The sequence below is a fragment of the Pomacea canaliculata genome, linkage group LG6 (assembly GCF_003073045.1).
Source record: "Pomacea canaliculata isolate SZHN2017 linkage group LG6, ASM307304v1, whole genome shotgun sequence".
Taxonomy (NCBI): Eukaryota; Metazoa; Mollusca; class Gastropoda; order Architaenioglossa; family Ampullariidae; genus Pomacea; species Pomacea canaliculata.
The window spans coordinates 28,956,177-28,971,313 of record NC_037595.1 but is presented as its reverse complement, the minus strand read 5'-3'; the positions used below and the strand labels follow the sequence as shown (position 1 = coordinate 28,971,313).

Sequence of the window (15,137 nt, the reverse complement as noted above, 5' to 3'; positions counted from 1 at the left end):
AAGGGCGACATGATTTTCATTTTAGAATAGTTTGAAATAACATTTCCCACTCAGTTTTTCTCTCGGTGAACGATGATGAATATGATAAAATGGTGAAGCTAGAGAAACAATTGCCAGCGAAAGCATGAAGAGAATTATTTGGAGGAAAAATACCATAAAGTTTTAACAGACAAAATGATATTCAGGAGGAATTGTGGAAAAAATATACAGGAATAAAATACAGCATGCAAAAGCAATAAAGAGTAACGAAGGAGGAAAGGTCTTTCGTTATTAGCGGAGAGAATCGAGAATAAAGGGAGAATAACAAGAGATAAACGACAGGACGAGAGGATAGAAGAAAAAATAAAAATAAAAAAGGTGGAAAGGCTCAAAGTGAAGCGACGGTTAACGGAAAAGAGAAAAGAGAAATTTTTGGTGGTTGACGGAAGAGGAAATTCTCGTTTACTAACAAAGAAGCAAATCGTCTACGAGAGAACGAACCAGAAAGACAAGGAAAGAGAGAAGAATGAATACAATGTTGCTGGTACCAGAAGAAAGAGGCTTTTGCTCACCTGAGGCAGGGCTGAGAAGCAGAGAGAGGCTGAGAAGGACGGTGACTGCAGTCCAGCAGGTCTGTGATGTGGTCTTCCTCATGATGGTCAAGTGTCTTTCTGTCTGTCGTTCCGCGTTGTATCTCACCTTGCTGCTATGACAATCTGGCAACGAGATAGAGCTTTCTTGTCTTCGAACTACCACTGAGTCTGGGACCAGACACGACAGCCCTAACTTTTTGAAAACTAGTTTTGATTTTTGTTAAGAATGTTCACTTACAAACCTTTTTTTAAAATTTTTTTCCTTCCTCCGTTCCTGAAGATGTTTCAAAAGAATAATTTGTATCTGTACAAAAAACTATTGTGGAGCGAGAGAGAGAGAAAAAACCAAAGCTAGGCTCTAAACTTTTTATATGTTTAACTTTTTTATTGTGGTTGGTAGCGTTTGCATCCACACACTACCTGTTCAGAAAAGTTTGCTGTTCTTCGCGAAAGACCTTCCCTTCTGTCAGAACTAAAACGAGGCAGCGGTCCGTCTTGTTGATAAGAAATGCTGTGGCTTGTTACTACCCTGAAGACGAAGGTGGTACCCTGACATAGGTTGGCATTCACAAACTTGTTGGCGAAGGAAGAGATGGAGCCCCAAACCTTGTGTGTATGTTGGTACGGTGCAACGGGACGGGAAGGCCTTCTGACAGCTTATAAGAGCTCCACGTGGAACAGTTCCTCGGCTCGTGTCTCTTTTACAGCTCATCCGCCCCCGTATCACCTTGCCTGCTGGCTCCGGCACGCTGCCAAGGGAGGTGTGGGGGGGAGGGCCCACTTGGTATCGCCACGTGCAGGGGGGGTGGCGGGATGTCGACAGAACAGCCGCCTCGGTGGTCGTGTTGGTCCTGGCATCGCGCAGCCATCGGCGGCACTGCAGCGACAGACCCGGTGTCGCTCGATGCTGGAATGCGTGCGGCGTGTGTGGGGGATGAGGATGGGGATGGGGATGGGGATGGTGGGGAGAAGCTGAGGGGCTTAAGAAATACGGGAAGGGGGGAAAATGCGGAGGACCTGCTGATGATGGAGAAGGAAGAGAGAGAGACACGCAGAAGAAGAAGTTCGAGAGAGAGAGACAGCAAAAATAACGACAAATAATTTCATGTTATAAAAGTTTCCAAACTTATTAAGCCCTAACACGTTGTAAATTTAGAGACATTGTGGATGGTTTGTTCGTGATTTTTTTTTTTCGTTTATTTGTTCAGATTTTGTTCACTCCTTCCTGCGTGCGTTCAGATGAGCGTGCGTTCTTTGATTGCAGGACTAGTTGAATTTTTTAAAATTTTCGTCAAATGATCGAAACGTGACCATAAAAGGAAGTTTAATAAAAAAGTAATCAACATTAACATCCAAGAATTTTTTTAACCTTAATTGGAATTTGATGATAGATGAAACAGACTTCAAACAGACATGGAGAGACAAGTAAATGAATTAGCTAATAATAAGAAAGTTAGACACAATCCCAAAAATGTGCACACAATTACCTGAGCTAAAAATGTAAACATTCATATTATTGTATATTCACCTCCATTAAGTTTCAACAGAAACAGAAAGCACTCCGCTTTACAAAAATAATGTGACTGCAAGAAACACCACACAAACTTTGAGAACATTGTACGCAAGACAAGAACTGAAAAATTCTCAAATAAAAAATAATAATTTTAGAAAACAACTATGGTAAAGGCAATAAATGGATTAAAACTGCAAAAATCACTGGTTGGTTTATTATTGCCTGTACAATCAGTCCAAGAGTTTATCGTAAAAAATAGGTTTATGTACACGAAGTCATGTCCCGGGTGCGATGGCGACTGAAGACTTGTTCTTTGCTTATTTCTTTCATTCATTCTCCACTAACTGATAAATGAACGATCGCTTTGTCTCATCTGAGTTCAATAACATGTTTTGTGTTGTATTAAAATAGATTGCATTGTATCGTGAATGAGCTAAATGTCGAAAACAACAAAAACTATGGGAATTTTAACGACAAAAACTGTTTTAAATACCACAGAAAACGAAACCCAAGCTGCTTGCCATGTAAATGTCGCATGTCGTGTCTCCCCCTGTCTCTGTAAACCGTTTAATAAATGTCACACAACATCAGCATTTGCACAAGTGACATGTTTGCATGTGTTTATCAGTTATCTTGTATACAAGCTGAATTTCGTGATTTGTGCGCGATTTGTTTTCCTGTTGTCGTACTGGAGTGTCTCGCTCAGATAAACAAAAACAAGATGAAGAAAACTGAAATACATTTCCGAGTCGTTTGCCCTAACTATTCAAATTTTCTAAATACCTTGACCAATCCGATTCCAACTCAAAACTTATATTTTGAACTCCATAGCTGCACTTGTTTTCAAAGCAGTGTTCTGGAGTTTTCTATGTAAATGTAAACTGTGTGTGCGCGCATGCGTGCTTGCTAGTCAATAAAGGAGTTCCGTTGAAATTTGTAATTTTGTCTGGAAACAGCTAATTGGTGGGTTGATTTGTTTGTAATTACATCTACAAGGGAATGTTGTCAGCATGCTAGATGATGCCACAGGTAGCTGGCCCTTGTATAATTATTTTCCTTCTACTCGGGAGGTCCGGTGAGACGACGGTTAGCGCCTGACACCAATCCAGTGAGAACCTCAGGGTTCAGATCCCTTCTCGGGCTCTCTCTGCATGCTTCTTTTTGTCTTTGCTTTTGGTTCTATTTTTATTCTTCCTTTAAACTTTGCTTTTGTTGTTCCTGTTCTTGTTCTAGAGTTTTCTGTGTTATTGATAAATATTTTGCTTTTTCTTGTTTTTGTCATTTTTTGGTTGTGTTTGTTTTGTTTTACTTTTTCTCGTCTTCTCGTTTCCTTGTGTCTTATTTGTTTTAATATTGTCAATGTTCTTTTTCCTGGTTTTGTGTTTTATCCTGACTTATACTGCTTACTGTTTAGTGTTACTGTTATTGGATTTTTCCTCTCTTCGGTTCCTCCTTCAGAAGTACTCTTACATGGCGTGTAGTCTAAACGATAATCGGAGAAACATTTTTAAAACTGTTTTCATCTTGCAGAGCATGTTGGTGTCTACTTTCTACTACAATTCACTCTATCAGACCAATACAAACTGACCTAACGAGGAAGAGAAGTGAATTGATGGCACAGACGATGGTCGACGATGACCCTTGACCTTTCTTCTAGGGGCGAGGACTGTGAAATTTATTTCGCTTTTATAAGAAGGAAAGTGTTCTGACACTTTCTATAAGTTTAGCGAGAAGTTACAGAATCATCGGTTAATGAGGCCTCAGTAAGAAAATAGAATGTCTGGTACAGGGAGGGACCGCGATGTGTAAAGTAAATATCACAGCTTGGTCGATTACAACTACGCAGGTAACACCAGTCATCTACAAATTTATTTCGTTCTCTCTCTCTCTCACACACACACACACACAAATACACATACACATTAACACACAGACATACATGCGCGCGCCAGTACGAACGCATACACACACGAACACATGGACTCTCCCTCGCACGCGCACATACTCATTCTCACACAAAGGCACGCACACCCACACACACACACATACAAGAACACTCCTAATCACACGCAATCCACATTCACACAGACATACAAATAATTAATGCCACATATTACACAAATTTTAATTATCCTCTTCCACACATTCTCCTCTTGTACACAATATTCTGAGAGAGAGAGAGGAGGAGGAGAGAGGAGGGAAGAGAGAGAGAGAAGAGGAGGAAGAAAGAGAAAGAAACAAATTTCACGTGGCTTTTGTGAACTAATCGTGACACCAGATGCTCGGGGATCAAAGTGGACTTAGAAGGTGTGGGCTGAAGGTCTTTGGATGGCGTGTCTCGCTCGCCATGGCCTGACTAGGATCGTGATCTCGAGATGCACCGCGCGACTATCTGCGAGGTCACGTGGGCTGCACCGTCATCCAGGCCACATTTTAAGAGACTGCCAAACACTACATTCCAGAGTTGACACCGTCCATAGATTAAGAATTGTCTGCAATTTTGGTAATTTCACTATCCTTTTTAGTTGCTAAGCATGTGGGACATCGTTCATTTTTTTTAATTTCTTTTTTCTTCGTTCCTTTTTTACAATCCAGTTTTTTATCAGTGCCCTTAAAGAAGACCACCCTCATATTTCATCATTAACATTTTAACCTTATACTGAAATTATTTCCTAATAATATTTCAAGAAAAAAAAATTAAAGATTAAAAGATTCTCCTCCCACCAACTTCCCAAATCAAGTCGTTGGAAGGAATGTATGGGTGGAGAAAAATGATAAAAGTATAGACATTTATCTGAGAAGCAATATTGCACAATATCGAGGACATAGTTCATATCGCTTTCAGTAATTCCTATTGATCAGGGATGACAGGATCGAACCTCGACAAAAGACTACGTGTGCAATTCCTGGTCGTGCGCGCGCACATACACACCCTCCCCTCCCCTCCCCGACAAACACACACGACTTTGTGGAACCTGCGCTAAGTGAAGATTATTATAGTAAATGTTGACAGAGAAGGTCGAGGCTCTTCTCTGTAGAAAAAACATGAACACTCGGCAAACATCAGTAATCTGATTTTCTCCTGGCCTCGCCCGGTGTACAGTAACAAACGCCAACATCACCCTCGCTACGCCAACATCACCCTCGCTACGCCAACATCACCCTCGCTACGCCTTTTCCTTTAAGTTGCGACAATGTGCTGGTCCCATTCATTAGCCAACTGATGATCGGTGCACTATACCCGAGTGTGTGTATCGAACGAGCCTGGAATACCCTCCCCCGCCCCACCAGACTGCAAGAACTAGGCTCGAAGGTGTGAGCCATCCACACACCCGTCTTTATTCATTGAGTGTAGGAGGACAAGGACTGTTCAAGCTAGTGGAAATGACTTATTAATATATTTTCATAAAATAGTGGTGTAAATTATGATGTCAATAAATTCTAGTCCATCTCCCAAGAGTAGGAATCTCAAAGGTTGCTAAGACATTAGCTCTGTAGTCACCCAAGATGCATTCCTCGCACCATCCTCACTGAGCAGAATTGTTAGGAAAATATGTTTGTTCCTCCCATCATCTGTTTCACCTTGCATATCTCTGTAAAACGAATTTTTCAGTTTTTTGCAGTAAATTTTAGGGAAAATTAAAGAACAGGAATTGTTGTCCCGCCTGTCAAATGTAGAAAGTAGAAATGTAGCTAAACCCAACTACATTTTAGTGACGATGAGTCCAATGTTAACTGAATGTCTTGACAACTTCCAGCTGAACTTCGTGTCTGTGTCGAGCTGCCATTTAAGAAAAATAAATTTAGAAATAAGTTTAAAAGAAAACATTCTGAGCAAGAATGCAAAAATAAAGAATTTATAGAAGAGTATCTCGGTCCTAGTAAAGAAAAAGAAATGATGGACGATGTTCACGAACAGCATTCACATTTGTCAAGTTACACATCTAGCTTAATCTCACAGCTTTTCTGAAAAAATGTAAGAACTTCTGATACTTCTAACAAAGCTAATTATAAGTAAGAAAAATAAATTAAGAATCAAGGTGCAAATGATCATATCCTTAAAAACCACAAATGGAAAAAGAAAACATTGGCATACAGAAAATCTGGCAAAAAAACAATAAAACAATAAAAAAAAGCACTAAGCAAACTGGAAGAAACTTGATAAAACATAAGTTAATGCATAAAATATAAAGCATTTTGTCCAAAGTTGGTAAAGACACCATCGTTAACTTTTAATGAAATGAGTAAGACAAATGAGGACAACGTGAAGGACAGCGACGACTATCATCACTCTGTTATCGTTGTCGAACCTCGGTGTTCCAGAAGTTTCTTGAAGTATTCAGATCCTCATGCAACAGACTGCGTGCAATGTCTTGGCCCCGGGGGTCTGGAGGACAGGAAGCTGTTCCTCCTCAAGACAGGTGTCCAACCGCAGCAGCAAGTATTTATGAGGAAATCAGCAAATAATTTACACCTGCAGTGTATATCAGTCCCTATATCAGTGATTACAGATTCTAGTAATTCGACTCCCTGGTGAGTACACGGACTGAAAACGTTGCTCGGCAGGTGAGAAGTCTGTCAGCGTCTTTAAAGGTCTTCTGGACACTTTCCCCCCGAACACGTGACTAATGAAATATTTTGACTGCTTTTAATAATTAAGGTAATTTGTTGAGTTTAAGGAAGAAGCGTAGAAGGTCTAATTTTCTTTTTATCTCTCTATGTCTGTGCTCCGAATATTGGTGAAATTATGTAAAGTAAATCAAATCGTGTGACGCGATAAATATATTGATCGGAGGTCAGAGGTCTTACGTCACAACTGACTGAACATTATCACGTTGATCGTGAAGTTGAAAAGGATAATTTATGTAAATTCCACGTCGAATTAATTAATTGTGTTTGGGTAGATACAATGATATGTAGGTTGTAAGCATTGACAGGTGACAGGAGCGACAAGCGGCTATACTCGTTGAGATGTAGTTTAGGTTAGGTAAGTAGATGCCCTGTCTTCAAGGAAACACCGACATTCTGAGGACGAGCTTCCAAGCGCAAGACGGGATTACTGCAATAGCCGTGAGCCGTTACTATAGCAACTACACAGTGGATAACCGGGATAAGGTCAAGGCAGCGACTGAATAGGCCAGGGGCCGTATTCATGAAGCGAGGGTAAGTCGTCGCCCTGGGTAAATCAATGGCAAGCGGCTCCGTAGTTTCAAAGTGGCGCCTCGACTCCCCGGACGCCGGGGGGTTGTAGTGATAAATCAGAGGCAAAATCTCCTTAGGGCAAAATAACCTAAAGCAACATCCCTTGAGTCTAGACAGTGCGCTGTAACTATGAAGACAAGACATTTTTCATCACGATTCATATTTTTTGCTCACTTAATTTCGCTTCATGAATACGGCCCCAGCTGACCTATTAGGTCGCTGCCTTGACATCGTCGCTCATAAATATGACCTCTAACACAGAAATCAACTTCACAGATCAGATGACAGTAATCACTTGAGAAGAAAAAAAAAAAAACACCATCATTACTAAACTATTATTTATTCTCGAAGCAACAAAGTTAAAGATGTAACGATAAATACTTTAGGGTTTTAGCTCGGTAAACAAATATTGTGAACAAATGAAGGACATGGCATGGGTGAACGAAGCCGTTATTAATTTAAAAAAGAATATAACTGACGAAAATGTAACAAATAATAACGATTAGGGAGCAATCGATGTTTGGTGTTCCATTCCTTTAAAATTTTCTCAGCAATAGCTCAAAGAATAAAGCAGGTTATGCCATCTATCTTCCATGGGACCAAATGGGTTTTATGCAAGGAAGGTCGACTGCAAAATAATATTAGATTAGCACACCACCACCCCATCCTCAAATACAGAAAAAAATCAGGCCTATTACTCTTGGTGACTTAAAGAAAGCCTTTGATTCTGTTGCACACTCCTTTATCCACAAACCACTTGAATTTTCTTTGGATTAGAAGGGAAAACGTGTTTTATAAAGATGTAAGCTCTTGTCCTTATTGCAAATGGCCGAGTCTCCAGAAGTTTTGGTGTAGAACGAGGTTGTAGACAGGCAGATATTCTTTCGCCGTATATCTTCCTTATACGTGCGGAAATTCTTGATATATCACTAAGAAATAAGGAGGATATTAAAGAAATAGCTGTTGCTAACAAAACATTCTTAGTGTCATAGTTTGCAGATGATACGTATTTGTTTTGTTTTTTTAGGCTCTGAAGAATCATTCAAAACAGCTGTTTGTTAATGAGAAACGTTTGCACTTTTCAGGTTCATACATTAACTTGGTAAAACTTTTGCAATATAAATTGATATTAATCTAAGCTGATTGACATACTATATGACTTACTGACAAATTCAGTGGAATCTGGACAATATCTGTTTCTGGAATTACATTTTCTCTAAGCCTTGACTCGCTGGTACATATTAAGTACGAAAAAAATTTCCCCAAACTGTGACAGAATGGAAGGCAAGAGAAGGAAGAAATGTTGTATTTAAATCTCGCATACTGTCTTAATTTACTTAATTATTTATTACCCTTCAACGTCCTGGTAAAAATATTCTTAAGAAAATTAGTCTGCCTCTCAGTTTGGAAAAAGTAAAACACAAAATTAGGAAAACAATTGAAATCAGGAAATGTTAAAGGTAATGGATTTTCATACTTGTAGCTTACATTCATAAGAAATATTTGTACATGAAATGCGAGTTGGAGGCATTTAAAATTTTTTAAAATTTAATTTATCCACAGATTTTAACTTTTCAGACATTTGGAGGATACTTTCTGTAAAATATTGCAGTAACGAAAGTATTTTGTAAAGTGTATTTACCATCGATACAAAGTTTTCCACTAGATTTACCAATCCTCACAAAAAATTTCTGCATGAACCATTATTCTTCATAATGTTTTATTTAAAAATGGCACAGTAAAAGTAATAGAAACGGGGTTAAATTATAATATTAAAAAATGTATTTCAATACCGTGTTTTACACCGAGCCTTTCTTCACAGCAGTGGTTGCCATATAAACAGCTTCTCTCTACATGTTGAGAGTTTTTGGGTGGTGAGTGGGTGTATGTGTGTGTTGGGGGTGTTAAATAATTTGAACCCAAACCTCTGAACAGTACTTACTTTTTTAAACCAGGGATTAGAAAGAAGCGAGAATTCATTGATATCATATCCCTTCCACCTTCCTTTTTTCATCCTTTCATCTTTTAATGGTAATGTGTTAAACGCAAGCTGATCAACAGTTGATGTGCATATGTCCTTATATTTTTCTTTAGAGTTTGCTATTAGCTGCTGTCTTGCGAAATCTTATATGTCAGTGTCATTAGCATTTATGTACTTTTCACATCATCATCCATCCACATCCACCACCACCTCCACTATCCACCTCGACCATCCGCCACCACCACCACCACCACCTCCTCCTCCACCACCACTACTCCCACTCCCACCACAACCCTTTCCTATCTAACATTTTCATGCATTCAACATACATTCGACATACACTTTTAGTCCCTGAGTCACCAAAGGTTAAACTTCCGAAAAACACGGGGGGCACGAACTGGTCCGTGGCACCCAGGCAAAAGGTCAATGAAAACAATAACAAGAGATTAATATGAAAATATCTGAACATGCCACAGGTGCACTTGCGATAATATTAATTGAAAGTCAGACATTAATAGGCTAAAACCCTCCTTTTGTTTGAAGAGTTAGATTAAATTTTGCTAAAAAGAGAAGTTCTTCATAGGAGAATGTCATCAACCGCAAATTAAAAGCCAGGAATATATTGCTGAATTTTATTTCAAAAGGGCAGCAAAGGACAAGGTATATTTCAGCAACAAACACTTAGGAGTGTGAATGTGAGAGAGAGGGAGAGAGTGAGAGAGAGAGAGAGAGAGTGTGTGAGAGAGAGAGAATGAAAAACAAAGAGATAACAGAAAAGAATTACAAGAAAAGATGGTGGTAGAGAAATACTTCCAATGCCTAACTATGCAAGATAAACGGTTTCTATATGTATATATGCGGTGACTTTTTATCCACTGCTTCCTTCATTATTTCCCACTCTTTCTATGAGTATTATTCTCATTACAATAATTAAGATAATTGCCTACATCCGCTTCTGTGAAGACTGCCGTGTGTGAAATCAACAATAATCAAACTGTTTGTAAACAATGAGAAATAGTTTAGCGCCTTCAAACTTGCCTTGTCGCCAAGAAGCAGACGTTTATCCAGGTTGACACGAGACAGAAAAAGAGATCCGAGCAAAGAATTTCGACAGAAAAACCAGACTGGCAAAAACTGAATTAAAAAAATAAAACCGAGGCGGTGATGAGGCTAACAGGAGGGAGCGTGCGAGGGGATGGCTGGGACTGGACATGATGGTCGCGTGACAAAAAGATGTGGAGCTGTGGACTTTGCTAATGATTTAACAAGTTTTATGCCAGGTTCGATGAGCATGACTTTTCTCAGGAATGGTAAATTACTTTGCTCTCCCCTGTCACCCCGTGATAGTTTAGTGGACCAGAAGGTAGCATCTTGCTTCTTCAGGGTTAATCCTTTCAAAGCCCCTCGACCAGACGGTCTGGAAGGACAGGGTTCTTAGGTCCTGCATCCAGCAGCTGGTCGCAGGCTTGTTCATCTAATCCTGAACTGTAAGTTCTTTGATAAGTAACAGAATACCTCAATTATTATTTGACTTCAGGCCGGCAGTCTTGACACTTATTTTTGCTAAGTGTATGGAAAGGATTGTCTAATCCTGACATTCTAATAAGACAGTTAATGTATATATTTGTCTGTATGCTTGTCTGTCTATCTCTCTGTTTACCTGTCCAACCATTCGTCTTCTTCATCCGCTCAGTTCCTTAAACAGAAGAAGTGGTGAACGGTGGTGATGCTGGCAATGATGGAAGTCAATATATAAATACAACAAATTAATCTTCACACTTGCAAAATTACAATGTGTAAGTTCAAGACTTTGTACCACATCAAAAATTCAATTCAATTCACCCCACCTTTAAAAAAAAACTCTTAAACTTTTTCTTCCTATTATTGCACATGAATTGTTAGACACAAGAAAAAAACAATTCAACTGTTCCATAATACACAAATAGTGACATTTTATTATCATCATCATTATTATTATAAATATTATTATTATAAGTATTATTATCCATAGTTAAATTTGCAGATGAAGGAGACAACCAATCCTTTTAGTTGTCCTCTCTTGCTGACGGAAAAAAGTCCTGCGCTTATCTAATCGAGATGTCAAACGAGTTTTATGGGCCGGAATGAAAGTCTTATCTTGTCTTGTAAGGAATTCTTTCTTCGAATAACAAAGAGGAAACTAATCTTTTAAATGAACTTAAAAATCAGCAAGTGAGGCGTGCAAGAGCCGCGAAGATCACTTGGACAGGAGATGGAAAAACAAAGCGAAAGCTGATTGCCTGTCTTTTCTTAGGTGAAAGTCTGATATTTGCCCCAAAAACAAGAAATACAAAGACCGACTATTGACAAACTCCGTGAAATTGCTTGGTGTAAAGCACAAAATGAGGAGTGACCGTTCGCAAATGACTTACGAATAGAAAGAAAGAAAAAAAGGAGCATTAACTGTCTGACTACAACAGCCAGTCCTGGAAAATGGCGTTTTCAGGATAAGTGTCGGAAAAAAAGAAGAAAATAATGTTCTTTAACTTGGACAATGTTTCTCTCCCAAATATTATACAGCCAGGAACATTTTACAACACTCTGTGTACTACTAATATTTTTCACAGTCTCCACTTGCCTGGTGACGAAGGCAACAATTGAGAAGGAATAATCTCTGTGTGATCATGTTTTGAAAGTAAAATACACAAAAATATCCAAAGCAAGAAATACAAAAACATTCCAAACTTATGTCTACATCTCATCCATACGTTTGCTGTGTAAGGAGATTCATAAATAATTTTATTACAGTTTTTTTTTTTACATTGAATCTCTTCTCTTGCGCTTCCCTAAATATTTAAAATTTTAAAAATATTTTAATATTCGTAGCTACTCGACACCCTTTAAAATATACAGAAAACTTTGTCATTATTCCAGTCTTTTCTTAGGATCTTGAACTCATAAGGATTAACATGACATTTCTCAAAAGGCATTTTTTTCTACCGATTTTCCAAATCCATTTCTCGAATGTGTTTTTAGGTGAAACCTATCAATGTCGTGGCCACTTCAACATACGTGGCGAGCCATTCGCGAGTTTCCAGGCGACACTCACCTTTGTTGGCTCGAACTAAGGGTGGATAGAGGAGTAAGTGGGGTGGAGCTGTGTGAGTGCTCAAGGAGAAGCTGAGAATGAAATGAGGATGAAAGCTGGTATGATGGTGAGGTGGGTGTAGGGTGGGACCTACCTTTGCTGATAATGCATCACAAGCTCATAAGGCGACAGAATAATAGAAATAGCCATCTTGAATCCCGAACTGGCAACAAACTGCAGATGGTGAAGACGTGGGACAAGGTCTGGCTTTTGTTTGGGGAGTCCAAAGCATGGACGACTGTTCATCGCCCTCCACAGTTCGTCCAAGAAAGTATACTCAGATTATGGAACAAAAGAGTGATGTAAATACAAGATTTTTTTCCCCATGCCAAAATATTTTTATTTTATGAAGAAAGCATCCCATTTGTTGATGAACAAAACCCTGGCGTTTTTATTTTACAGTCCCTGGCTGTGAAGTATTTGGTTTTAAGTGCTAGAAGCTCATTAAAAGCCAAAGTAACACAAGACGATTTTGACTAGGGTCTAATTAGTCAAGCATACCCGACACCCTCCTAATTAGACTTGTTCTTCTCTCCCCTCACATAGGTCTTCTGCAGATGGCGCTCCCTGTACGGCCAGCGTCAGGTCGCAGGAGACCACGCTTCCTGCCAGCAGGAGGAGTTCTGTGGCCCCACTTCTACCCCGGTTTCCCTTCTTTCCTTTTTCTTGTGGTTTTTTTCCCTTTTTTTTCTGTTTCTTTCTTTCCCTCATTCACACAAACAATGAATCCACCCATTAACCCAATCTTTATTGTGTCGCTTCATTTAAAATTTACCAGACATGTTTGTAACAAGCTTATATGAACTTCCCAGCATCTTGGAGATTAATTTCGTGTTTTACTGGAGCTAGAATTTAATCTGATGTTCTTCTCGCCGAGTTCTAACATACGTCTGCTGTAAGTCTGATGCTCGGACAAGTTCTCGACAAGAGGAGGAATCTTCGCAGTTCGATTGAACAAGAAGAAAGAAAATAAAAACCTCACAGCAGATCTGATGAAAAGTTTGAGAATTCCCAAAGAGGCACCAAACTTGATCGTCAGGGGCCTTAAGATCGATGAAGAAGTTTTTTCTAGCCTGATATTTTGACTGTTTGTGTGTGTGAGAGAGAGAGCTAGAGCTCTGGAAATTACCGTTATCTCTTCATCCTCGCTCTCAGAAGTTGTTTTTTTTTCTGGCTAGGGGATGGGTTATCGCAAACTTTCTTGTACCAGACATCTTTTGTCGATTTCCCAGAAAAGTGGGAGAAATTTTATTTAATAACTTAAGTAACATGATCAAGAAATGGGACTAACATATTGCGGGCCAGGCGTGTGCTGTTGTATGTTGTAACTTAATTGTCGACAAAAAGCTGGACCGAGCGGACACATCCTCATCCTCATCCTCATCATCATCATATGTCCCTCCAAGCTCTAAAGACACTATTACATCAAGCAGCAATCTCCCTCCTCTAAACACACGAAATGCAGGAGTAAATGAAGAAAGCAGACAAAACAAATACATTGGTACTAGATGGTGATTGGGGGAGAGAGAGCAAGCACCTTCAGACTCTACAGACTTCACGCGGTAGAGAAGTTCTTGGTGTCAAAGACCTCTTGTTGGACTCCTTAGTGTATTTGTTACTCCTGCCAGAAAAAGTATTTATTTGTCCTCTCGCAGATCGTCCTTCCTTGTGCTACCGATTTGAAGCTGTATGCACTGCTGGGACAAGCGCAAGAAATATTTGCTCGTCTGAATAAATAGTTTGTCTTGCTGGTGAAGAAAGTGGCTAGCTTGCAGGCGGCCCTCCCTATCGAGTTGCCCACACGCCCACACGGTGCCGAGGCTGTCGAGGGCATATGAGTACACAAAGGGATGGCCGCTGCAGTGACATCTCAGATCATACAAATATTCCAGTAGGGGGCGAAGGTAATTTGAGGTCCTTAACTTACCCTCCAAACAAGTGTTTCCGGTGCGAGATTGTAGAGAAACAAGACATGCAAATGGGTGAGGCCTAAGTAGAGTTTTTTGAGGGTACCGACAACTATTCTCGCTCCCATTTGCAAGTCTTTCTCTTGGAGGTCAAAGAAGATGTTGGATGGAAAATTTCCCTCAAGGTGTTTGCTTAGAATGTCTTTTGGCAATCAGTCATAAAAATCTCGATTATGATAAAGATGCTGCTTCTACAGTGGCGTCGGTGAAGTAGTTGGACACCATGCCAGTTGTCACCTCTCACCTCTGTTAACTCCTTTTCTCGTCTGAGGGTCGTTCTCGAATATGAAGAAAAATGTAATGGCGGGTCTGATCGAGTTGTTACCGTCTTACGACCGGAATCGTCTGTGCTGTCGGTGGAATGTGCGAAGAACATTTGCAAGCCCAAGAAAAATGTTCAGCAATATTCAGAGATCAGTTAGGGACAGAGGGGACGAGGAGCAAACATCAACATACATGTGCAGCGGAAGAGAACATTCGCCAGATTACAGAGACTTGGGAAACAAGTTAGGAATCTCCCAGGCTTGGCCCTCGTGAATAAAAATAATCAGCAAAGCGTGACGGTTCTAATTTTATTTCTTTCTTCTTTTTCTTTTTTTTTGCAACTTTTTTTTTAGCCCTAATCGCGTCTTTCATTGGCAACATCGTTTGAAGGGAAAGGGGAGAGAGAAGGGAGGGGAGGAGAAAAGACAGAGAGATAGACACGTGAACATAGAACATAAGCGGGTGTGTATGCGTGCCTGCGTGTGCACGTGCTGTGACTACGTGAATGGCA

At 39.8% G+C, this 15,137-nt stretch overlaps 1 protein-coding gene across 1 annotated transcript in view; it reads right to left on the bottom strand.

Annotated features, from left to right (window-relative positions):
• Window positions 1-1,372, bottom strand: part of LOC112567106 — a 36,661-nt gene extending 35,289 nt beyond the window's left edge. Inside the window, 2 exon segments of the mRNA XM_025243653.1 lie at window positions 552-695; window positions 993-1,372. Of these exon segments, the coding sequence (XP_025099438.1) occupies window positions 552-633 (82 nt within the window). The 5' untranslated portion in view covers window positions 634-695; window positions 993-1,372.
• Window positions 1,373-15,137: the final 13,765 nt, after the last annotated feature.